Below are 26498 nucleotides of genomic sequence, written 5' to 3' on the forward strand. Positions count from 1 at the left end.
CCTGATAAAGAATTTCAAATTTTGATGGTGAAAATGATTCAAAATCTTGAAAGCAAAATGGAGTTACAGATAAATAACCTGGAGAAAAGGATTAAGAAGATGGAAGAAAGATTTAATAAGGACTTAGAAGAAATAAAAAAGAGTCAATATACAATGAATAATGCAATAGATGAGATCAGAAACACTCTGGAGGGAACAAACAGTAGAATATCAGAGGCAGAAGACAGGATTTGCAAACTAGAAGATAGAATTATAGAAATAAATGAAACAGAGAGGAAAAAAGAAAAACAAATTAAAAGAAATGAGGACAATATTAGAGACCTCTGGGACAATGTTAAACACTCCAACATTCGAATCATAGGAGTCCCAGAAGAAGAAGACAAAAAGAAAGACCATGAGAGAATACTTGAGGAGATACTAGTTGAAAACTTCCCTAAAATAGGGAAAGAAATAATCACCCAAGTCCAAGAAACCCAGAGAGTCCCCAACAGGATAAACCCAAGGCGAAATACTCCAAGACACATATTAATCAAATTAACATTGATCAAACACAAAGAACAAATATTAAAAGCAGCAAGGGAAAAGCAGCAAATAACACATAAGGGGATTCCCATAAGGATAACAGCTGATCTTTCAACAGAAACTCTTCAGGCCAGAAGGGAGTGGCAAGACATACTTAAAGTGATGAAAGAAAATACCCTACAGCCCAGATTACTATACCCAGCAAGGATCTCATTCAAATATGAAGGAGAAATCAAAAGCTTTACAGACAAGCAAAAGCTGAGGGAATTCAGCATCACCCAACCAGCTCTCCAACAAATGCTAAAGGATCTTCTATAGACAGGATACACAGAAAGAGTGTATAAACTTGAACCCAAAGCAATAAAGAAAATGGCTACGGGATCGTACTTATCAATAATTACCTTAAACGTAAATGGGTTGAAATTTTCAAAAAGGCTAGGAAACAATTCTCATAGCCATCAATAGTTCAGTGTTGAGTTCATGAATAGTTTTTAAAGTTTGGGACAAACTGTAGTATTTGCTATTTGAAGTACTATTTGTAATTGGCATATTACGATGTAACATTGGTCTTCATTTCCATCTTAAAACGCCTAAAAATGCCTAACAGGTTTTTAGATTTGTGAATTTTAGTTGAAATGTATTTTACGATGTTACTAAACCTGCAGAAATATTGAAATATTTCAGAGAACTTATTCACTGTACATTTAATTTATTTTATTTATAAAAGTTATGAACTGTAAAAAAAAATAAATAAAAAAATAAAATAAAATCCTCATATAAACTAGATGAAAAGAAAAAGAATCAATTGAAAGAAAAAAAAAATAATACTCTTAAGCTGTAGCGACCAATTCTTCAATAAACACACGTAGTTTATTAAAAAATGCATACTTTTAAACTGAATCAAATTAAAATGAAGTAATTTAAGTCACCTGAGGAAATACACAATTAAATTATTAAAATTATGACTGAATGTCAGTAACATAATTTGTTGTTTAGTATCTGTTCTTCTTTATTAGATGGTGAGCTCTATGAAGCAATGAATTATTCAGTACTGAAGTTTTAGCAGTCTGGACATTGCTTTGTTCATTACTGGAGTTGAGTCAGTACTGTTGAGAACATGGCTATATTTCCATTAATTTATCTTATATAGTGATAGCTTGTTGCCAATAGCACTCCTGTTGGATTTTCTGCTTTGAACTATAAAACTCTTACCTAAATTACTATGCACTATTCTGTATTGTCTATGTGTTATGTCTGTGTTACAATAGCAAATGCAAGAAACTCTGTGTAGGAAGAAACCTTCCTTTTGAACTTAAAAGATACATTTTAGAGCAATTTTCGATTATTTTATGCATAATGTTTAATTTTTTTAATTCAATAACTTTAATAAACCTAGTCTGTCAAAATAAAATAAAAATAAAATAAATTCTCTGTTTTCAGAAAGCAAAAAAAAAAAAAGAAATCAACAAATAAGTCTATTAACATTGGTTACCTCAGAGAAGTGGAATTTGGAAGAAGGGGAACCCCACTCTTTCTTTTATACAGTTCACTCTTTTTTCTTGTTGTAACAAGTTTTTATTACATTGAAAAAGAAACTTATACACAAATTCAGTTCAGTTCAGTCGCTCAGTCGTGTCCGACTCTCCGCGACCCCATGAATCACAGCACGCCAGGCCTCCCTGTCCATCACGAACTCCCGGAGTTCACTCAAACTCATGTCCATAGAGTCGGTGATGCCATCGAGCCATCTCATTCTCTGTCGTCCCCTTCTCCTCCCACCCCCAATCCTTCCCAGCAACACTTAAAAAATTCTGGGGCTTCCCTCATGGTCCAGGGGTTAAGAATCCACCTTGCAATGCAACGGACAACGGTTCAATCCCTGATCCTGGAAGATCCCACATGCCACAGAGCAACTAAGCTGGTGAGCCACAACTACTGAGCCAGTACTTTAGCCTGCAAGCCACAACTACTGAAGCCCAAGAGCCTAGAGCCTGTGTTCTATGAGAGAAGCCCCCACAACGAGAAGCCCGTGCATCACAACTATAGAATGCCTGTGCAGCAAGGAAGACTCAGCACTGCTGAAAAATAAACAAATAAATCTTTTTAAAAAGACCTATAAAATTTTTTCTTAAACTCTCAGCATTTAAAATAAAAATAAGAACATCCCATTGCCTCATCAAATGCAGTTTTCAAATTTTATATTCAATCAGCACAGATAAATGCGGACATTACACAAAATAGACCCCAAGAAAGGAGAAAAAACTAAAGCGTTCTCTTGAGAAACAGTGCACTGAACAAACTCCTTAATCTTTCAAATAATGAGGGACAAAATTTTAATAGTTGTGATCTCTTTTCAAGATTATTAAAGGCCAGTCCAGGAGGACATCTTATCACATAAATAGCATATGTTATTAATTCAAGCAGAAGAATAAAGTTTTCTATAAAATATCTTTTAGCACTTGGAACAAGTATACTTTGACATAAAGTGACCAATCCAAAAATCCATTGGAATTTATTTGCTATATGAGTGGAAAATATTACTCAGAGTACTGACATTTCCTGTTTATCATTAAAAAAACAAAACAATTCCCTAACATTGTAAATTTGATTCATTTGTGAATCTTACAACTTCTAGAAATGGGAGTTTATCTTAAGTAACAAATAAGATACATTTGGCAGCCTAGTTCTTGTAAGAACCAAGCTTTATCTTAAAAATGAATACAGAAATAAAAGCAAAGATAGCAGAAATAGTGAATAGCCAATTATAAAGGACCAATATATAATATGAAATCCACTTGGATATAAACAAATATATCTCAATGTTCTCTTCTTTTTAATGTTTCAAAAAAGTTAATAAATCAAAGTGAGTTTCTCAACTGCTCTAAATTACTTGGATGTAATTATTCAATAATTTAGAACTTTTTCAAAAGCTCTATAAATTATTTCATTAGAGATTATTGAAAGATGACAGATTAGAAACAGTTACAAACCCTGGGTGTATTCTGGTGTGCATTTTTTTTACTATAAAATTGTTTTTTATTTCATATGTTGAAAAAGAGATAAGTAACAGCAATTTGGAATTTATAACCTAAGTTTGAATCCCAGTTTCAATTAATTAACTGGATGATAAAGGTAGTTTTTTTTCATGAGACTTCATTTTCTGCAACCATGAAATAAATGTTGATGAAAGCCAACAAGTTTTAGAGTATCAGAGTAAAAACTAACCATACCAGGCCTTTATATCAGGTGCTTTATACACATTTTCAGATAATTAATCTATGAGCAGGTAGTATCTCCATTTTGCCAATGAAGAAGGTGATGTTCAGAACTCTGTTTAAGTCACCCAAGGTCACACTGTGGAAAATTCTTAAAGAGATGGGAATACCAGACCACCTTACCTGTCTCCTGAGAAAGCTGTATGCAGGACAAGAGCAACAGTTTGAACCGGACATGGAACAATGGACTGGCTCAAAACTGGGTAAGGAGTACATCAAGACTGTATATTATCACCTTGCTTATTTAACTTCTATGCAGAGTATATCATGTGAAATGCCGGGGTGGATGAATCACAAGCCAGAATCAAGAGTGCTGGGAGAAAAGTCAGCAATTTCAGATATGCAGATGATACCATCCTAATGACAGAAAGTGAAGAGGAACTAAAGAGCTGGATGAGGCTGAAAGAGGAGAGTTTAAAACTGGCATAAAACTCAACATTCAAAAACTAAGATCACGGCATTCAGTCCCATCACTTCATGGCAAATAGATGGGGAAAAAGTGGAAAGAGTGAGAGACTTTATTTTCTTGGGCTCCAAAATCACTGCGGACAGTGACTGCAGCCATGAAATAAAGACACTTGCTCCTTGGAAGGAAAGCTATAACAAACCCAGACAGAGTATTAAAAAGAAGAGATATCACTTTGCCAAGAAAGGTTCATATAGTCAAAACTATGGTTTTTCCAGTAGTCATGTGCCAATGTGAGAGTTAGATCATAAAGAAAGCCGAACACTGAAGAACTGATGCTTTTAAATTGTGGTGCTGGGGAAGACTCTTGAGAGGCTCTTGGACAGCAAGAAGATCAAACCAGTCAACCCTAAAGGAAATCAATCCTGACTATTCACTGGAAGGGCTGATGCTGAAGCTGAAGCTCCAATACTTTGACCACCTGATACAAACAGCCAACTCATTGGAAAAGGCCCTGATGCTGGGAAAGATTGAAGGGAGCAGGAGAAGGGGATGACAGAGGACACGATGGTTGGATGGCATCACCAAATCAATGCACATGAGTTTGAGAAGACTCCAGGAGACAGTGAAGGACGGGGAAGTCCGGCATACTACAGCCCATGGACTCACAAAAAGTCAGACGTGACTTGGTGACTGAACAACAACAAAGGTCACACAAATGGTAAATGGGAAAGCCAGGATTTGAAACCAGTTCTGAGTGACTGCAAAAACAGGGTCCTTGAAACTTTGGTACATATAAGTTAAATATATTGGGTAAGCTCCAATATTACTAACTTGGGTAAGTTAGTTCACTGCTAACTAAGTGAATATGTTTTCTAATACTAAATCCTCTGTAACATTAGGAAAGACATATAAATTTGCTGAACCTTAGCTTCCTCCTCTGCAAAACAGTATAAGTATTAACAGTAAGTAAAGCACAGTGGCTGGAACATTAGGACCAATCAATGCATTTTTGTTTTCTAAAATTCAGTATTTTTAAAGCACTTTCAGAATAACATTGAAAAGACAAGAATCATGATCTCCATTTTGAAGGCCCATATAGTCAAAGCTGTGGTTTTTCCAGTAGTCATGTATAGATGTCAGAGCTGGATCATAAAGAAAGCTGAGTGCCAAAGAATTGATGCTTTTGAACTATGTTGCTGGAAAAGATGCTTGAGAGTCCCTTGGACAGCAAGGAGATCAAACCAGTCAGTCCTAAAGGAAATGAACCCTGAATATTCATTGGAAAGACTGGTGCTGAAGCTGAAACTCCAATATTTTGGCCACTTGATGAGAAGAACAGACTTATTGGAAAAGATCCTGATGCTGGGAAAGATTGAAGGCAGGAAGAGAAGGGGACGACAGAGGATGAGATATTTGGTGGCATCATGGACTCAATGGGATGAGTTTGAGCAAAATCAGGGAAATAGTGAAGGACAGGGAAGCCTGACATATTGCAGTTCATGGGGTCACAAAGAATCGGATATGACTTAGTAACTGAACAACAACAACATAAAATATCATAAAACGTAAGAGAAGCATATTCAATAACAGCATAATAAATAACACCGTATTTATTGATGTGATGAAAACTGTGTTGTTTCCATTCAAAAGAACTAATTTTGCCTTGAAATTATGATGTTAAGATCAGCTATCATGGAGAAAATATCCAATTTCATGCATAAAGATAGATTTGGAGATTTTTAATAACTATGAGAAATATTCTTCTTTGGAGAGTGGTTTCAAAGCAGGATTTTTCAAATCAGGAAGTAAATGAATAAACTCTCTCTTGAGATCCTTACCAGGTCCATGATTCTATAAAATAAGGAACTAAGTGATACAAACCTCTTGTATAAAGAAGCCCACACGTATTACATACTTGTAAACTACTGAGGAAACATGACTGACGTTGACAATGGGAATGGATGTCCAGCGACCTCAGTAGTCAAGCCACCCTACAGTGACTAGAGCTCTAGGGAAGACCTCTCATTTCCACAAGAACTGAAAGGTCATCACTCTCTTCTAAGGAACTGTTTGCAGCTTTTCTTTAAAGAACTAAATGCTTATATGCATGTGTGTGCAATTAAGAGGTAGCCTTGGTTTCTATTTTGGAGGGCATGACGCAACTACCCAGAGTTTTAACATAAGTAAAACTGTAAGTTCATGACTGGGGATAAAGCTACACAATGGTATCATTCAAGATAAAATCAGTGACCCCATTTAGGTAGTGAAAGCCACAGTCTACAGTCCCTTTCAATATTTCACATGAGGGGCTTTGGTGTGGTGTGGCGAAGGCATTCTCTGATCAAAAAATGCAGTTACCCTGACAACAAGTAACCGCTGGGATTCTGCATTCTAATCTAACATAACCAGACTATGGATTTAAAGTTCAGCCGGCAGCTGCTGGCCGGCTGTAGCCCAGACAGATGTTGGCTGGAGCATCAAGGATTATTTGCCACATGTGGGACCAGATGGAAACTTCTGCACAGACCAACTTCAAAACTTCACTGCTGAAGCAAGAATTTTATTTTTCAGCTAATGATTGTTTTTTGCCATGGGCCTAAATAGTCATATTTTGAGATTAACTCAGCAAAAATGCTCGTCCATGTTTATTTTTAAAATACACTTTCTTCCTTGGGGAAAAGTAGACAGACAGAGTACCAGCAATGAGCAACTTCTCTGGGCTTCAGTTTCCTCATCTGTAAAATGAGGATAATAATACTACCTATTTCCTAGGCTGTTTTATGAGGATTGGTGACTCACAGAATGTATGATGTTTTCAGTAAATGTCTCATCTAATTTTACACTGGCGCTTAAGCACATAAACAGGTTGTCTCCTGGTCACCCTCACCACACCTGGATTCTTACCTAAGATACAGCTGGTTGTACTCTCCCAAGATGATTCTTTCCATATGGTGTGGGACTGTGCCCAGACCTTCACTCCTTTCTCCGTTCTTTTCGCCTTGACTGCCTGTACTATGTCATTTGACAGCAGTGTTCGCTTACCAGCTTTAGGGTTTCTCTCTCATTCATGTGTGTGTCTCTTCTCCCCATCTAGACTAGGAGAGCACTGGGGTGAAAGGCCATGTCTTATATCACCATGTATTTGACAAAAGGCATAGCATTGTCCGAAGCAGGTACTCACTAAACACTCACTGATAATTCTTTGCGATTTAGAGGATAGTTTGAAGGACTACTTCTCACTGATTAAGCATATAGTGTATTAAGTACACACCTGATTTCTGAAATATGTCACGAACAAAGTACCTCGTCTATATGCATAAGACTTCCTCACATTAAGTGAAAGGCTGAGAGGCTTTTGGTAGCATTTATGTACTTATTAGGTTATTTACATGATCTGGACTTTAGTTAATATTTATGATTCCACACAGAGCAATTCAGTGAGATTACACTGATGAAAAGATATCTCTTTGTTGGTAATGGAATGCATTCAAAAGTCAGCAAGGTGGCCTTCCGTATACAGTTTCTAAAATGGATCCATTACATTATAAACGTTAATGTATAGAGTTAACTTGATGTATATATTTCACTAGAACATAAACCTTTTCCCTTCATAGAAGAAAGTATCCCTTATATCTGAATTAGTTTGTTGAAATTTTATAATGAAAGTCAGCTGTGGTTCCAGGAAAACAGCTGGTGTTTTCGCCTCTCCACTTGCACAAAGAAATATGCAATGCATCAGGAACAAACTATCTCAAAACCATAAATTGCTTAAATCTTCTTCATATGCAGACAACAGTGCATTTCAATAGGAGACATTTGATGTGTGTTCAATTTTTACAATAGTTGTTAATTAAAACAGTGTATAACTATAAAAATATGCATGGATGCTATGTAATATGAAGCGCACTTCACTAGGTGCTACAAAATATAATTTAAATATGGTTTCCTGGGAAATTTTAATAAATATAAAACACTGGTTCTCAACCACGGGGTTTATTTAAAGATCATCTGGGGAACTTTCGCAAATGACAGCAACATAAAAGTCTGCACTCCATCCCTAAAGATTCTATCCAGATGGTTCTAATGTGTACCCTAGGTTATGAATCTAGAAAAACAGAATTACTCAATGAAGCAAGACTCAACCATAACTTTTTTTGATATATGGGCATAATATTCTTCTTCATAAAATATATATATATTATTAAAATTAGGTATATTCTGAATTTTTCACATAAAAATACATTCATTTTAAATGTAGTGAAAGGTTTGATAAAGATCCACAACAGTGCACTCTTTTATCACTTGATCAGATCAGGATTGTATAAAACTATTCTTTGCGAGTTTATAAACTTGAATAGTAAACAACTCTTATTTAAACTGAATTTCTAGCACATACATAATGTTTTCTGTTGTAATGTGTTCAGTCACTCAGTCACGTCTGACTCTTTGCAACCCCATGGACTATAGCCCACCAAGCTCCTCTGTCCATGGGACTTTATAGGCGATAATAGTGGAGTGGATTGCCATTTCCTTCTCCAGAGGATCTTACTGACCCAGGAGCCAAACCTGTGTCTCTTGCATCTCCTGCATTGGCAGGCAGATTCTTTACCACTAGTGCCATTTTACTAAAAGCTCCATTCATAAAAACTATAAAAAATTTTAGTGTTGCATTAAAAAGGATGTCATTAATGGATGACATCCTGTTTTGATAAGTATACAATTCCTTACATTGAAAACAGACATCAAAGCAAAATTGGTGTGTTATATCCCATGGAAATATACACAAATTATCTCTACTCCTTTTGTAATTTTCAGCATAACTTTTTATTACAAATTTATCTTACAAAGTTTATGAATGTATCCATTTATTTGATACATTTCCAGCTTTTTCAATTTCAATGTTTAACTAGCCATAGAATTTTAAGGGTTCAAGATCACTTAGGACAACCTCTCAGTTATATGGATTTATAGCCTTTGAGCTGTGTTGTTTACGTGAACTCTATCTTTTGAGAAGCACTGTGATGCAGACACATGACTGATCAGCTGACCAATGTTTACTGCAGGATTAGAACCCACACTCAGACTGATTCTTAGGTCATTCAGAGATACGAACATTTCTAGACCTCTCTCCAACAACATGGCTCTTCTTGCTTTTAGGGTACTTGCTCTCTAGGCATTTTGCCATACATTTAACTTCCAAATGAAAATGTTAGTATTTTTTTCTCACAAGTCTCTTTTTATACAGTGAAAGAGAATAAAATAAGTCATTACCATTTTTTCACTTAATTCCAAAGAGGACTGTAACTCAGCTTACACAGAAGGCTATCGGCTTGTTTCCAATTATCCTTATGCTACAAGACAGGTAGCATTTCTTCCCGCTGAAATTATTTCCAGTTCCTTTCTCCCTAACATCATCTCTGAGTCTAACATTCTGTGCCTTATTGTACCCATGTGCATAATCCTTCGCCTAGTCAACCTAACGCAAATCTTTTCTAACTCAGTTCCCAGGATCTTTATACAGATATTTATGGAAGGTTCTGTCTAGGAACAAATCTTATAGGATACAAAAGTATCCTCAGCCTGGATCCATTGGCATATATCACCTAGAAAGGCCTGGGCTAGTAGTATTTATCTTTCATTGGCTTATGCGTGCATGTGTGCTCAGTCACTCAGTCCTGTTCAACTCCGTGAGATGCTATGGACTGTAGCCCATCAGGCTCCTCTGTCCATGGGGATTCTCCAGGCAAGAATATTGGAGTGGGTTGCCATGACCTCCTCCAGGGGATCTTCCTGACCCAGGGATTGAACCTGGGTCTCCTGCATTGCAGGGGGATTCTTTACCGCTGAGCACTGGGGAGGCCCCCATTGGCATAGATCACCCAGAAAAACCATAAAGCCTGGGCTAGGAGTATTATAGAGAGAAAACTCTACTAGCTTTGCTATGAAGACCTGTGTTCAACCTGGCCTCTGTTTCATAGAACTTGTGTAATGTTAAGCAAGTTCTTTATGCATGCCATCCCTCCCTGTGCTCATCTGGAAAGTGGTGTTAGAGGGAGGTTGTGAAAATCCAACAAGATAATATATCTCAAGTAGCAAAAAAATATTTTACTTACATACTTCTTTGTATATAAGTAAAGTCATACATATATTAATATTTCCACATTTCTTAATCTTATTGTGCCATCAACATCTAGAATCCAACCTAAATATTTTAGTACTCCATTTTTAAAAATTTTTTATTTATTTATTGCCAAGGCTGCATGGATCTTAGTTCCCCTGACCAGGGATGGAACCTGTGCCCCCTGCAATGAAAGCCCAGAGTCCTAATGACTGAACCACCAGGGAATTCCTTCTTAATATTATTTCAAAAGAAGTGCTGTTAATCAAAATATTTACCAATTTTTATAGCCAATAATTATCAATAAATGAGCCAATGCTTTTCAATTCTGCAATCCAACCTTTTGGACTATTAAAAAAAAGATATAGTAGGTTGGGTATAGAGCTGGGTGGCAGAAGAGCAACAAAGAAGAATAACTATCTTTTTATGGCTGTGGAAAATTTTTTAAGGCCATAGAGTGGGAAGTTAATGGGTGATTTAAGAATGTAAAAGAATATTTCCCAGAGGTTAGTCACCAGCTGGTTTTTATCCTTAGTAAGACAAGAACAGGAGGAAATTAGCTTAGATTTCATTTGGTTTAGAATAATGGAAGCAAGCTATGAAATCTAATTCCCAAGGAATCTTTTCGTCAAAATAAAATAGAGACTTACTGCCTACCATGGTTTCAGGGCAATCCTGACTTTAAGTATGAGAAAATACTAGATGAATTTATAGTCATCCATCTCTATAATCCCCATCAAGAGTAGAAAACAAGCAATTATGAGTCGATTATGAAACAGGTGTTTTCACTTGTAATCATTTCATCTTTACTGGAAATTATTTTTCCTACCTCACAACTGAAGATGAACATAGAGTTTAGTTTGCCCAGGATCATTCAGTTAATGAAAAACTGAATTAGAATAAGACCCCTACCTATAACCAGAGTCCATCCTGGGCGCTGTGCCAACCTATGAGCCTTCCTCACCCTGCCATTTTTAATTTCAATCCTTATTATTTTTAAAAGGACATTATTCCCAATATTTAGATTTATTTTGTTGTTTATTTAGTTAGATTTCTTTTATTTGGATTATTTCCAAGATTTAGAGGTATCTGAAAACCAAAGTAAACTGGGAATATAGCTAGCATTTACTGAGCTACCTAATATATGCCAAACACATAAGAACTCTACACATAATGTCTCATTTGATAATGACAGCTACCATTCGAGACAAGTACTATTGTTATCCTCTTTACAGATGGAAACCTAAGCCTCGGAATTATGCTAAGAGTTAGAGATGTGGATGGATGTTGAGACTGTTATACAGAGTGAAGTAAGTCAGAAAGAGAAAAAACAAATATTGTATATTAGTGCATATATGTAGAATCTAGAAAAATGGTATAGATGATCTCATTTGCAAAGCATAAATAGAGACACAGATGAAGAGAACAAATGTATGAACACTATGGCAAGGGAAAGGGGTGGGATGAATTGGGAGGTTGGGATTGACATATACACACTACTGATATTATGTAAAGAATAGACAACTAATGAGAACCTACTGTATAGCTAAGGGAACTCAGTGCTCTCTGGTGACTCAAATGGGAAGGAAATCCCAAATAGAGGGGAGATATATATATATATATGTATATATATATAAAGCTGATTAACTTTGCTATACAGCAGAAACTAACACAACATTGTAAAGCAACTGTACTCCAATAAAAATTAATTTAAAAAAAAGAATATATACTAAAAGAGCCGATGACCAAGGGACAAAAGAAGGAGACTTTTAACTTTAAGAAGGAGGACTTTTAACGTCAAAGGAGGCAGTGGGGTCCTAAGCATTTTCACCCTGGAGCACCTGCCCAGGGATGGTGAGAATCAGGCGTATCAGGAAGTCACACCACATGGCATCCAAACCCCCACACAGATTTCAGTTTTAGTTTTCAGCAAGTCATAGATACTTAGAAGTGAAAAAGAGCCAATTGAAATCATCTGGTCCAATCCCTTTATCTTATAGACAAGGAATTTGAGGATCAGGGCAAGGTTAAGTACTTTCTCTAGGGTCAGAAAGCTAATTAGTGACAGAGTTAGCAATAAATCACTTCCATGAAAAGACATGCTTTCAAAGTGAATTCAATTACCTCCACTCTCAAGTGGCTATTAAGAACACCCATGTAGCTAGACAATAGCCAATGTTTTTGTAAAGTCTATGTAACCCAAGAGGATCTAGAAAGAACTTGGCAACACTGAGAATCTAAATCAACAATCTTTAAAATGTGCTAATTTGAGTCAATTCATTATTGTTAGGGGCGGTGCTCCTACCAACTTCTGTTCCAAGTTATAGTTTCAAACAATTACAGTAAAACCCCCAAGTATTTTCAACTCTTCTCTGGTAGATAAAAGATATATAACATTTCAGATATATTTGGATATAACGGTAAAATTATTTTGGTATTTGTAAATTTTGGATGACAAAATCCCAAAGAAGAGGATTCTTATGATTTTACCACATGATCTTTTTTTCCCAGAAAGTCAAAAATCATCTGCCCTGTCAATGTGATAAAATTCATAGATGTCAATGGTAATACATTAAGAAATCAATAACCAAATACAGTGTTGCAAATTAAGAGGAATGCAAAGTATTTCTACACAAAGCATACTTTTAATTTTTTTCAACATACTAAATAAATCTATCTGAAGAGCCAAATTTTGCCTTTAGGAAATATGGTTGAATTAGTAAAAGATAAAAGGGAAACATCAGAAAACCTGTACGAGTACTAAAGAGTTGGAATGAAAATGGATGAAAATACAAACAATTGTTCAGTCAGTGGTCAATAATAAATACCTACTAGTCTGCCACAGAATAAAGTGAAACAGAAGGTAAACACACAGTGAAAGAATGAAAACTAAAGCTGGAGTCCATGTAAAAGCATCTTGATGACAAACCAAAATGCTATTTCCATTGAGGGGGAAAAAATCACACCAGTCAAAATATATTTTGAAATATTATTTCAGGGGGGAAAAAAAGGAAGTAGACTGAGAAGAAATCACTCTAATCGTTGTCAAATTATATAGTTTGACATTGAGAATTCCCACATTTTACTAAATTTACCTTTGAAGTCTTACACATTTTCAGAAATAGAGACCCGCTATCACACTTGATGTTTCAGAATGTGTTAATGCTAAATTTCTCCATTTGATGGTGTCCTTTCCTTTAAGAAAGAAGAAGGAATGAATGTGATAGAGAAAATGGGCAGCAGTGTTCATTTAATATCGCGTATAAAGTCACAGTTTCATGCTGTGTGTCTAGCAAAGGAAAATTGATTTTTGAGTGACATTTCATGGGTATACAGTACTCTGGCTTCAAGGACATTTCATGGGTATTCAATGTCAATCGTGCTTAGATTTCCTTATCCCAGGAAACATTCCCCCAAATTAAACCACACAGATTTATGAATGCCACCAATGGAAAAGAGCAGCAGCTTCTAATTTAATGGCAAGAAGGATATGCTGTCCAGCAACAAGTAGAAAGCACAGGATTTCCCTCCTTGTGTCTATCGCTGAAGAAGAGAAAGATGAGTGTTTTTTTCACTCAATTTCAATTTTTTCCAGAGCAGAAAGTTCTCAGAGTGCCCTGCCTAAATGAAATAAGTGACAATCCAGGTTTTATTTAGAATTCTGTCTGGAAAATGTTGGCTGGCTTGGAATCCCACAGGAACCCAGAAACATAACAAGATGTTCAACAGATTAGCAACTGTGTATCACTAGTGATCAACATAATTTTATTTAGCTACTTTATTTAACAAATGTATGTGCCAGGCACTGTTCTAAATTACAAATATTAAACTCCTTTGATTAATGGTCATAACAGCTCTCTTAGAGGAGAACTAGTATGTCCATTTCTCCAGATAAGAAAACTGAGGTACAGGACAGTAAATAATCTGCCCATGATCACACAACTAGTAAAAGAAATCCTCTCTTAAAACTCAGCAATAGTCAACTTTCTAGCATGATTCTCTTCCTTTTCTGGGCCATCAAACAAAAATAGTAGTTTTCAATGAAAAGTTGTTTGGAGAGCAAAACTGAAAATATATAGACTGATAATAGAAATCAAATTTATTAAGAACTTTCTCTGTTGGATACCGTAGCAAGTGCTAATAAAATTTTTTAAGCCTGTTGCTGCTGCTGCTGCTGCTGCTAAGTCACTTCAGTTGTGTCCAACTCTGTGTGACCCCATAGATGGAAGCCCCCCAGGCTCCCCCATCCCTGGGATTCTCCAGGCAAGAACACTGGAGTGGGTTGCCATTTCCTTCTCCAATGTGTGAAAGTGAAAAGTGAAAGTGAAGTCGCTCAGTGGTGTCTGACCCTTAGCAACACCACGGACTGCAGCCTACCAGGCTCCTCCATCCATGGGATTTTCTAGACAAGAGTACTGGAGTGGCTTGCCATTGCCTTCTCCGTTAAGCCTGTTACTTAATCTTTATTCTAAACAATACCATTAGGAAAGCATTGTTCCTATTTAAATGGTGAAACTGAGTTTTACATACATGATGAATAACTTTCCTGATCAATGACTAATGGAAAGAAGGATTCAAAGCTGGCCCATCCAAATGCTGAACCTACCTACTGCCTTCCTACTCAGGAGACATCTCATTTAAGGAGAGATGACTAAGGATGATGATTCAACCTGGATGTTTTTCTTTTTCCTCCTCTTTAACATAATAAGCCATCAACAACTATTTATTAAATTGGTTAAGACATCAGATTTAAACAGATGAATGAGGAGTTTAGTTAATCTGTGGGGAGAATCCACTGACATGAAAAGCTCCTCAAAAAAATTGACAGCCCCAGCATCTAGCAGAGTATATCCAATCATTAATTGTGATAATGGTATTATACCGACTAAAGAGAGTGGAGGCAGGATGAGGAGGGGACAACAGAGGACGAGACTGTTGGATGGCATCACCAACTCAATGGACATGTTTGAGCAAGCCCCAGGAGCGGGAGATGGTGAAGGGCAGGGAAGCCTGGCTGATGCATCCATGGGGTCGCAGAGTTGGACATGACTGCCCAACTGAACAACAAAAGAGAATGGGAAGAATCACTTTCTCTAATAAATTTTAAATTTGGGGTAATGTCACCTATTTGGCAGAGCTAAAATAGGGCCATGCTTAAATATGAAGGGATGGGCTGGAGGGTGAATCTCAAGAGGGAATCACAGAGATGATCTCCTATGAGAAGTGTGGTTTTACTGTAATTTACCAAGAATTTTTTTTTTCACAATCTCCGTATATGTCACCAGACAATATCAACATTTTCTTTTTTTTTTTTTTATTGGGGGCTAATTATTTTACAATATTATATTGGTTGGTTTTGCCATACATTGACATGAATCTGCCCCGGGTATACATGAGTTCCCCTTCCTGAACCCCCCTCCTACCTCCCTCTTCCCCATATCCTCCCTCCGGGTCATCCCTGTGCACCAGCCCCAAGCATCCTGTATCATGCGTCGAACCTGGACTGGTGATTTGTTTCACATATGATAATATACATGTTTCAATGCCATTCTCCCAAATCATGCCAACCTCGCGCTCTCCCACAGAGTCCAAAAGACTGTTCTATACACCTGTGTCTCTTTTGCTGTCTCATATACAGGGTTATCATCTTTCTAAATTCCATATATATGCTTTAGTATACTGTATGGTGTTTTTCTTTCTGGCTTACTTCACTCTGTGTATTAGGCTCCAGTTTCATCCTCCTCATTAGAACTGATTCAAATGCATTCTTTTTAATGGCTGAGTAATACCATTGTGTATATGTACCAAAGCTTTCTTATCCATTCGTCTGCAGATGGACATCTAGGTTGCTTCCATGTCCTGGCTATTATAAACAGTGCTGCAATGAACATTGCAGTACATGTGTCTCTTTCAATTCTGGTTTCCTCAGTGTGTATGCCCAGGAGTGCAACATTTTCAAGTCATAATTTTCAACTTTGTTTGCTATCATCAAAATATAACTCAGTAAAATGGAATCACAAGTGAACTGGAACCATCAAAAATTTATATCATAACCCAATCTTTCCTGCAGATTAAGTTATTTACCTTTCTTATTTTATAATTTTACAAATAACTTACCTTATTATTTCATACTTTTAGTAGCAAATAATGTTTTTATTGTTGTTCAGTCGCTAAGTCATGTCCAACTCTTTGTGACCCTATGGACTATAGTCCACCAGGCTCCTCTGTCCATGAGATTCTCTGGCAAGAATACTGGAATGAGTTGCCATTTCCTCCTGCAGGGGATCTTCCCAACCCAGGGATCAAACTTGCATCTGCTGCATTGGCAGGCAGACTCTTTACCACTAAGGCAACAAGGGAGCCCCATTCATGAGAAGTAATTGAGTTTAAATTTTAGTCACCAACCTTCTGCCCTGCAACCACAAAAGTTTGTATAAGCTCTGCTCGCCAACCTGCTACCCTCCCTCACTCAAAACCCCTCTTGTTCAGGGTAAAGAATTTTTGTCCTCTTACAGATCTTCAAACATGAGAAAAAAAAAAAAAAGACTTCCAAAGTCTTTCAAGTCACTGAGACTCCTCTTTATACCTTTGAAACAGCAATGTGAACCCAAAAATACTTGATTCTAAGCATATCCTTAGATAATAGATGCACACATATCTCAGCATTACTATAATATGCTTGTAATGGGAAAACTAAGAATTCTTAGATGAGGTACCAAGCAAATACCCTACACAGAGGGTCAGAACATATACTGCCATCCCTTAAGTGTAGACAGTTGTTTTTATTTCGTTCAACTTAATTATTAGCATTAATAAAAACAAGAAAAAAATGCACTTATGTAAGTGGTTAAGAACTTCACATCCTATCAATTAACATTTGCTGAAAAATGAATCAAGGACCTGTTTTGTGAAACATGTGCTTAACCAATAGTTTTATACTTGACCTTTAAGCCAGGTTCCAGTTCAACTTACTAGAGTGACACGTAGCATGCATAACATTCTCTTTTCTGAGAAAGGCTTTTCATTGGTTTAAGGGAAGGACTCAGGCACTATTAAGCATATAAGACTAGAATTTGCATTCTCTTTTCACACGGAGAAAACAGAAACTAACACTGCATGGAGGTGAATGACTCATCTACAGTCACACTGTTGGTAAATCTGATTGTAAAAATATCCTACAAATATTTAGGACTACTTATTTAATTCAATAACCATTCCCCAAGCTACCACTCTTGCCTCTCTAAGTAGTTATGAGTCATTCTATAAACAAAAGGCAGATTTGTGCCACTGGAGAAATATATTCAGTTCAGTTCAGTTCAGTCGCTCAGTCGTGTCCGACTCTCCGCGACCCCATGAATCACAGCACGCCAGGCCTCCCTATCCATTAACAAATTTAAATCACTTTATAGAATGTGCTCAATGTTTCCATCTCTGCCAGAATGCTTTGAGGTTGCCAGGAAAAATGGAATGACTCGACTGCCTTTTCACAGATGAGGAAACCAGGGCAGGCAGCATTACCCCAGAGTGACTTACTTGAGACTACATCGTTCCGTCGCTCAGTCGTGTCCGACTCTTTGCGACCCCGTGGACTGTAGCCTACCAGGCTTCTCCGTCCATGGGATTTTCCAGGCAAGAATACTGGAGTGGGTTACCATTTCCTTCTCCAGGGGATCTTCCCAACCCAGGGATCGAACCCGGGTCTCCCGCATTGGAGGCAGATACTTTAACCTCTGAGCCACCAGGGAAGCCCATATAAAGAGCTCTTTAAACCTGCGTGTTTCCTTCTAGATTCTCGAATCTAGAAGCTTCTCCCTTTCTCGTATCTACACTGCTTTACCACATAGTCTCAATTCAGTTCAGTTCAGTCGCTCAGTCATGTCTGACTCTTTGCGACCCCATGAATCACAGCATGCCAGGCCTCCCTGTCCATCACCAACTCCTGGAGTTCACTCAAACTCACGTCCATCGAGTTGGTGATGCCATCCAGCCATCTCATTCTCTGTCGTCCCCATCTCCTCCCGCCCCCAATCCCTCCCAGCACTATCTGGTCTTCTGATTGTCTGCAGTATTCTGTGCACATTATGTAATTCTATCTTATTCCCTTCTTCTCCACATCTCCCACAATCTCACTGTAGGTTCTTTGAGAGCATGGATCATATATTCAACCTCTATGGAACTACCCAACAATTCCTAGCACAGAGCCAAGGACCTCTAAGCTTTTAAAAATACCTGTTCATTCACTAACTACATGCAAAAGTTCTGGGAGCCCTATCCCTGGAGGAAGAGAGAATTAGATAAGAATTAGATGTCACAGGCAAATTAGGCTTTATTTATTACTCAATTCTGTGTTTTTCAATACTGTAGAAATTCACAATTTTCTCATTTTCCTCTTTTAAAAAAAATACTGTAACAATTACTTTTATGAAAGTATGCAGTATTTTCAATGAAGCAGATATTATCAAACAATATTTGTGGGAAATGTAAACTTCCTGGATAGAATTTATTGATATACAAATACATTATTTTAAATTGCAATTCCAAAAATTCTAATTGTTGAACTGTTACCTAAGAAATAATCAGAGGTGTACAAATGCATCCCAAAACTTTAACCTTTAAGCATATAAAATTAGGAGATAAAACATAAAATACTAGCTACAACCCAAGTTTCTTGCTAAATTCAGTGAGCTTTAAGACAGTGGGTGAATCAGATAAGCTAATTCCTTGCTCTCTTTTGAATAACTGAAAATCATTTCTATAAATTTATTTTCATTTTAAGAACAACAATTTCTCCTACATTCATACAAATTAAGTTTAGCTTGTGAGTGAATCACATACCTTTATGACATGATGCTTTTCCTGGAGCATAGGTATCTTAAACATTTGGCACCAGTATGTTGTACCTTTGTTTGGGATGGGAACCTGTCTTAAAAATAAATAAATAAAAAGGAGAAGGGGACAAAAGTCATATTGTCTTGACATTCTATTAAAAACAAGAATTTAAGTAAAAAAACACAAACAATCGGTTTCAATAAACCTATCACTAGAATCATAAAAACTTGAAAACAAAACAAAAAACTTACGTCCTGATTGACCAGGTCAAAGTATGGTACAGCTGTAGACAACACATTGGTTTTCTCAGGATTCAATAACCGCAGACTCTTGGTACCACGATTGGATTCATGGTACTTGGGACCTGCTTCTCCCACATCTTCATGGTGGTAGGCCCAGATCACCCTTACTGTGCTCTCCTAGTGAACAGAAATGGGTAGGGTTATGTCTCATGACAGCACTTTCCTTACCACTGAATTGAGTTTAATGAATGCTACTTAAAGCAGGATACAGAAGCAAAGAAAAGAGAATGACATTCAGAGTGTCAATATGGTCTCTCACATAATTGTGTAAATTTGATTAAGTCTTAAAAATCCAAATAGATGAGTTCCTTTTTGAAAGAAATCATCTCTCCCATGCAAGATAAGTAAGTGTTAGTTGCTCAGTCGTGTCTGACTCTTTGTGACCCCATGGACTGCAGCCCACCAGGCTCCTGTGTCCATGAGATTTTCCAGGCAAAGATACTGGAGTGGGTTGCCATTTCCTTCTCCAGGGGATCTTCCCAACCCAGGAATCGAACATGGGTCTCCTGCACTGCAGGCAGATTCTTTACTGACTGAGCTACAAGGGAAGCCCATGCAAGATAGTTCAGTTCAGTTCAGTTCAGTCGCTCAGTTGAGTCCGACTCTCCGCGACCCCATGAATCACAGCAAAATTTGGAAAACTCAGCAGTGGCCACAGGACTGGAAAAGGTCAGTCTTCATTCCAATCCCAAAGAAAGGCAATGCCAAAGAATGCGCAAACTACCGCACAATTGCACTCATCTCACACGCTGGCAAAGTGATGCTCAAAATTCTCCAAGCCAGGCTTCAGCAATATGTGAACCGTGAACTCCCAGATGTTCAAGCAGGTTTTAGAAAAGGCAGAGGCACCAGAGATCAAATTGCCAACATCCACTGGATCATGGAGAAAGCAAGAGAGTTCCAGAAGAGCATCTATTTCTGCTTCATTGACTATGCCAAAGCTTTTGACTGTGTGGATCACAGTAAACTGTGGAGAATTCTGAAAGAGATGGGAATCCCAGACCACCTGACCTGCCTCTTGAGAAACCTGTATGCAGGTCAGGAAACATCAGTCAGAACTAGACATGGAACAACAGACTGGTTCCAAATAGGAAAAGGAGTGTGTCAAGGTTGTATATTGTCACCTTGCTTATTTAACTTATATGCAGAGTACATCATGAGGAACGCTGGGCTGGAAGAAGCACAAGCTGGAATCAAGATTGCTGGGAGAAATATCAATAATCTCAGATATGCTGATGACACTACCCTTATGGCAGAAAGTGAAGAGGAACTCAAAAGCCTCTTGATGAAAGTGAAAGAGGAGAGTGAAAAGGTTGGCTTGAAGCTCAACATTCAGAAAACAAAGATCATGGCATCTGGTCCCATCACTTCATGGGAAATAGATGGAAAAACAGTGGAAACAGTGTCAGACTTTATTTTTTTGGGCTCCAAAATCACTGCAGATGCTTATTGCAGCCATGAAATTAAAAGACGCTTACTCCTTGGAAGGAAAGTTATGACCAACCTTGATAATATATTAAAAAGCAGAGACATTACTTTGCCAACCAAGGTCCGTCTAGTCAAGGCTATGGTTTTTCCTGTGGTCATGTATGGATGTGAGAGTTGGACTGTGAAGAAAGCTGATCGCCGAAGAACTGATGCTTTTGAACTGTGGTGTTGGAGAAGACTCTTGAGAGTTCCTTGTACCACAAGGAGATCCAACCAGTCCATTCTAAGGGAGATCGATCCTGGGTGTTCATTGGAAGGACTGATGCTAAAGCTGAGACTGCAATACTTTGGCCACCTCATGCGACGAGTTGACTCACTGGAAAAGACTCTGATGCTGGGAAGGGTTGGGGGCGGGAGGAGAAGGGGACGACCGAGGATGAGATGGCTGGATGGCATCACCGACTCTGTGGACTTGAGTCTGAGTGAGCTCCGGGAGTTGGTGATGGACAGGGAGGCCTGGCGTGCTGTATGACCTAAATCAAATCCCTTATGATTATACAGTGGAAGTGAGGAATAGATTTAAGGGACTAGATCTGATAGATAGAGTGCCTGATGAACTCTGGACAGAGGTTCATGACATTGTACAGGAGACAGGGACCAAGACCATCCCCATGGAAAAGAAATGCAAAAAAGCAAAATGGCTGTCTGAGGAGGCTTTACAAATAGCTGTGAAAAGAAGAGAGGCAAAAGGCAAAGGAGAAAAGGAAAGATATAAGCATCTGAATGCAGAGTTCCAAAGAATAGCAGCAAGGAGAGAGAAGAAAGACTTCCTCAGTGATCAGTGCAAAGAAATAGAGGAAAACAACAGAATAGGAAAAACAAGAGATCTCTTCAAAAATTAGATATTCCAAGGGAACATTTCATGCAAAGATGGGCTCGATAAAGGACAGAAATGGTATGGACCTAACAGAAGCAGAGATATTAAGAAGAGGTGGCAAGAATACACAGAAGAACCGTACAAAAAAGATCTTCACGACCAAGATAGTCATGATAACGTGATCACTGACCTAGAGCCATGCAAGATAATATGTTCCAAAACATTGGGTTGGTCAAAAAGTTTGTTTCGGTTTATAGTAAGATGTTAACAGAAAAACCCAGATGAACTTTGTGGTCAACCCAATAGAATGAAGGACAAGTGACTTAGTAGTTATCCTTTCATGCTGATAGCAACAGTAAATCATTGTAATGCAAAAACTTCAAACTACTGAAAACTAGTAGTTACCAGGTAAATACTCATGTTAAGTAGCAGGAGTTTAGGATAATTAAAACCTGTTTCAATGCTATGGAACATTTTTAAGAAAACAAATAAATATAATTGTTAGGGAAAAAGAGTCCAAAATGGCGGTGGTTAAAAGATAAGGAAGATAAAAGCCCGTGAAAATAGAACAAAGGAAGGTCAAAGAAAGGTCCAAGGACTGGAGTGAGGACTTCAGGTAGAACAGCACTCCTGGCTGAGCCCAATTTGCATAGGGCAGGCCCGAGGGAAGAAAACATATAAAAGGAGGAGCCAAGTGTTCTCTCTCTCCCTGTAGATGCTTCTCTCTCTATCCTGCCCCCCCTACCCCCACACCCCCATTCCCCATGCTCACTGGCGTGCTCCTCCACTCTCTTCTCTTCTTCGAGGATGGATTCTCTGCTATCTTCTAAATAAAACTGAACTGTAACACTGACTTGTCTAAGAGCTATGACACAGTTTGTTCAAGACCCAAGAGCTGTGATGCCCCGAGGCCTTTAATGTTCGTCGCCCCAAATTGTTGTTGTGAGGAGACAAGAACCGAGAAACATACACTCACCTGACATAATGAAAGTTAAAATGACTTCCCAGGTCAGGATTTTAGTTTTCACAATAGATTTTCCTAGACTCTAGCCCAGTCACGTGTATGAATTTAGAGAAAGTGAAAATGCAAGAGGAACTTCTGATTCTGGGTTGTTTACTATCGTAGAATCTAGGTGTAATCATTTCATGAACTCTGGGACTGAGGCATTCCAACAAGGAAAAATACTGTCAGGTGAAACTGGTTGGCCAAAGGGTGGTGGGGCAGTGGGGAGGATGTGCTGTGATATCAAAAAGTAGTTTAGTCCCCCCACACATACATGCCTTTGTCTGATCTTTACAATAAGAACACTGAAAATAAATTAACAAAACAAAAGCTATTCATTTAAAAAGTTATATTATTTCTTAATAAGTCAAATGACTATAATTATTATTACAATTAAAGTATAAAAGCACTGTATATTACATAAAAGTGGTCCATATCTTTGTACACATTTTTCTTCCTCTTTTACTCTTTATGCAGAATGTTAATCAAAACTGCCTCAGATTTTTACATTTTCATTTTTAAAGCTTTGAATTACAAAAAAAAAAAAGGTAATCTTGTTGATCTATACAGAATGAAATTGGTTTAAGAAATTCATGGGAAGTTTAAAAGTACCACATGAATTATAGATCCTCTAAATATTTAATTTGCATATGCACAAAGATGTTAATTTTTGTATGATGCCTGACAATAACAAATCTTGTATAACATATTGACAGGCAATTTTCATCAGTCTACTATTCATCCTGACTTTAGAAATTTACAGAAGTGAATCAGTAACAATTCAGATGAATTATAGCCTAGTATTTAGTATCATAATTCTCTCTTATGTAATATGATTTCTTCCAACCTTTATCAAATGCTTATTTTCAAACTTTATAAAGAAGCTACAATCTTTTATAGATAAAATCACACATACTTTAAGCAGCTCTTCAAAATTTTAGATTCACACAAAAACTGCCTTTATTGAAGTTTATAGTCATACATTCTTTCTTCCCCCCCACCCCCCCCATGGCTTCTAAGGAGAATTCAAAAATATTCCCAAAAGATTATGTGACTTTGTTGCTAAGGGTTATTTTAAAAAATTTGTTCTTTTTTATTCTGCAAAGTATTTCCCAATTATAAATGTACAATCTGTTCATGCATGCATTTACTGATAGACTTCTTACCGTTATACTCTTGTCATTTATGTCACACGTATGCAGTTCTCTGGCAAATTCAATTACTGTGTGTGTACTATTTTCCATGGCATATTCTAGGTGGTAATCTTGCTGAGCATCTTTTCTCAATTCTCTGTTTGCATTTGTAAAATAATCCTGTGGAAAATATGTAAAAGAAAAATCCAAATATTTTAAATTCAGAGTGAAAAGAATTTAGATTAAGAGTATATAAATATAAACATTGAAAAATAATTCTGGTTTGCTTATTACAAAATCCTGTATTTACAGTCATTTTTTTTAAGTCCTGGGAATTTCCAAGGGGCTGGAGTATTCTCCCTAGGGACAGTTCTCTAGGAAACTAATCCATATTTGAACTTCTGGCCCTTCAGGAAAAGGCAGTGTGGATTTATAATAGAGAGTATTGAAAGAGATGGAATAAGTAATCACTGAGTACTCTTTCCTCCTTCTACAGATGAAAAGAACTTCAACACAGGGAAATGACTTGCTCCAAAGTGAAATGACTGACTAGTTCATGGCAAAACCAGGACCAGGCCCGGTGTCAGCACTTTTCCCACTGTTACACCTTATGGTGCTTACCTTCTGCACTTCTTTTTTTTTTTTTTTTTTTCCAATTTTATTTATTTATTTTTTTCAAGTTGAACAGACTAAATTTCTTTAAACAAACTTACTTATACTCCAGAGTCCTTTAAAAACTTAATAGCATTTATACATTGAAGGTATTTGATTTTCTTGTAACTAGCACTTCAAATGCAACAAGCATTTGAAGCAACAAGCATTTGACCCAACAAGTAAAACTTTCTACAGTTCATAACTTTTATAAATAAAATAAATTAAATGTACAGTGAATAAGTTCTCTGAAATATTTCAATATTTCTGCAGGTTTAGTAACATCATAAAATACATTTCAACTAAAATTCACAAATCTAAAAACCTGTTAGGCATTTTTAGGCGTTTTAAGTTGGAAATGAAGACCAATGTTACATCGTAATATGCCAATTACAAATAGTACTTCAAATAGCAAATACTACAGTTTGTCCCAAACTTTAAAAACTATTCATGAACTCAACACTGATCTATTGATGGCTATGAGAATTGTTTCCTAGCCTTTTTGAAAATTTCAACCCATTTACGTTTAAGGTAATTATTGATAAGTACGATCCCGTAGCCATTTTCTTTATTGCTTTGGGTTCAAGTTTATACACTCTTTCTGTGTTTCCTATCTATAGAAGATCCTTTAGCATTTGTTGGAGAGCTGGTTTGGTGATGCTGAATTCCCTCAGCTTTTGCTTGTCTGTAAAGCTTTTGATTTCTCCTTCATATTTGAATGAGATCCTTGCTGGGTATAGTAATCTGGGCTGTAGGGTATTTTCTTTCATCACTTTAAGTATGCCTTGCCACTCCCCCTTCTGCACTTCTAAAAGCAAGGAGACCCACGCTAAGGTTATAGATTTTTTAGTATGAACTTTAATGGCATACATTTATTAAAATGAAATGCAGTGGGAAAATATGGAAAGAAATGACTCTAGTTGAATTACAAGATACTGAAAAACTAGGGATGTTTTGTTTTGGTGGTTCAGCTATAATTCTCATACTAAACTAGTTCAGTGGTATAAGATCACTTCTTAGAAGCACACAGATGCAATGGAAAGCACATAGGCTTTGAATCAGATAACTAGGATCTGATCCCCCAGTTCTACTCCAAAAATGTCAACGAATTACTGAAATCGAACTCTGAACTTTTGTTCTAACATTAATAAAATTAAGATAGGGACTTCCTTGATAGTCCAATGGTTAAGACTTCACCTTCCAGTGCAAGGGGTATGGGCTCGATCCCTGGTGGAGGAGCTAAGATCCCTCATGCCTGGTGACCAAATAAACACAAAACATAAAACAGAAGCAATATTGTAACAAATTCAATAAAGACTTTAAAAATGGCCCACATCTAATAAAATCTTTAAAAAAGGAAATAAAATAAAATTAATATAATACATACTTTTTGTATGAATTTTGAAAGATAGATACATGAAATAGTATATAAGGGAAAAAACTGCCAACTATAGTGAGAGCTCACTCAATGTCAATCTTCTTCCCTTCTTTGCAATTAGAGTAGTTTTTCCCTAAAATATTCTCTATGCTTTTTACCATTAGCTTTCTACATTGAGAGTTATAAAAATCATGTTGTTCATTTTTATTACTTATAGAAGACATAAAATTTGCCATAATTATACTGGCTTTTCAGCATATAATGGTATTTTATTTCTGATAAATCACAAAGAATTGATTTAGAATATACATGCTGAAATAAAATTACAATTCGTTTTATTAACACTAAAATTACATTTGAAAAAATGATTGCATGCTTGACAGAGACAATACAGTTGTACAAAAGAAAAACTTTAAGTTGTCTATAATTGTCGTACTCTAGGATATTGTCGGAGAAGGCAATGGCAAGCCACTCCAGTACTCTTGCCTAGAAAATCCCATGGATGGAGGAGCCTGGTAGGTTGCAATCCATGGGGTCGCTAATGGTCGGACACGACTGAGCGACTTCACTTTC

General features: G+C 37.0%; 1 protein-coding gene across 2 annotated transcripts in view; it reads right to left on the reverse strand.

Moving 5' to 3' along the window:
* Positions 1 to 26498, reverse strand: part of MOXD1 (monooxygenase DBH like 1) — a 108367-nt gene that overhangs the window by 51116 nt on the left and 30753 nt on the right. For both annotated transcript variants that reach the window (XM_055433586.2, XM_088840759.1), the window contains exons 2-4: positions 23930 to 24076; positions 19405 to 19572; positions 19160 to 19243 (exon numbers count right to left, since the gene is read on the reverse strand). In XM_055433586.2, the coding sequence (XP_055289561.2) occupies positions 19160 to 19243; positions 19405 to 19572; positions 23930 to 24076 (399 nt within the window). The remainder of the gene's footprint in view (positions 1 to 19159; positions 19244 to 19404; positions 19573 to 23929; positions 24077 to 26498) is intronic.

The sequence above is a fragment of the Moschus berezovskii genome, chromosome 10, assembly GCF_049115385.1.
Source record: "Moschus berezovskii isolate FMDL1 chromosome 10, NW_MosBer_1.0, whole genome shotgun sequence".
Lineage (NCBI taxonomy): Eukaryota > Metazoa > Chordata > Mammalia > Artiodactyla > Moschidae > Moschus > Moschus berezovskii.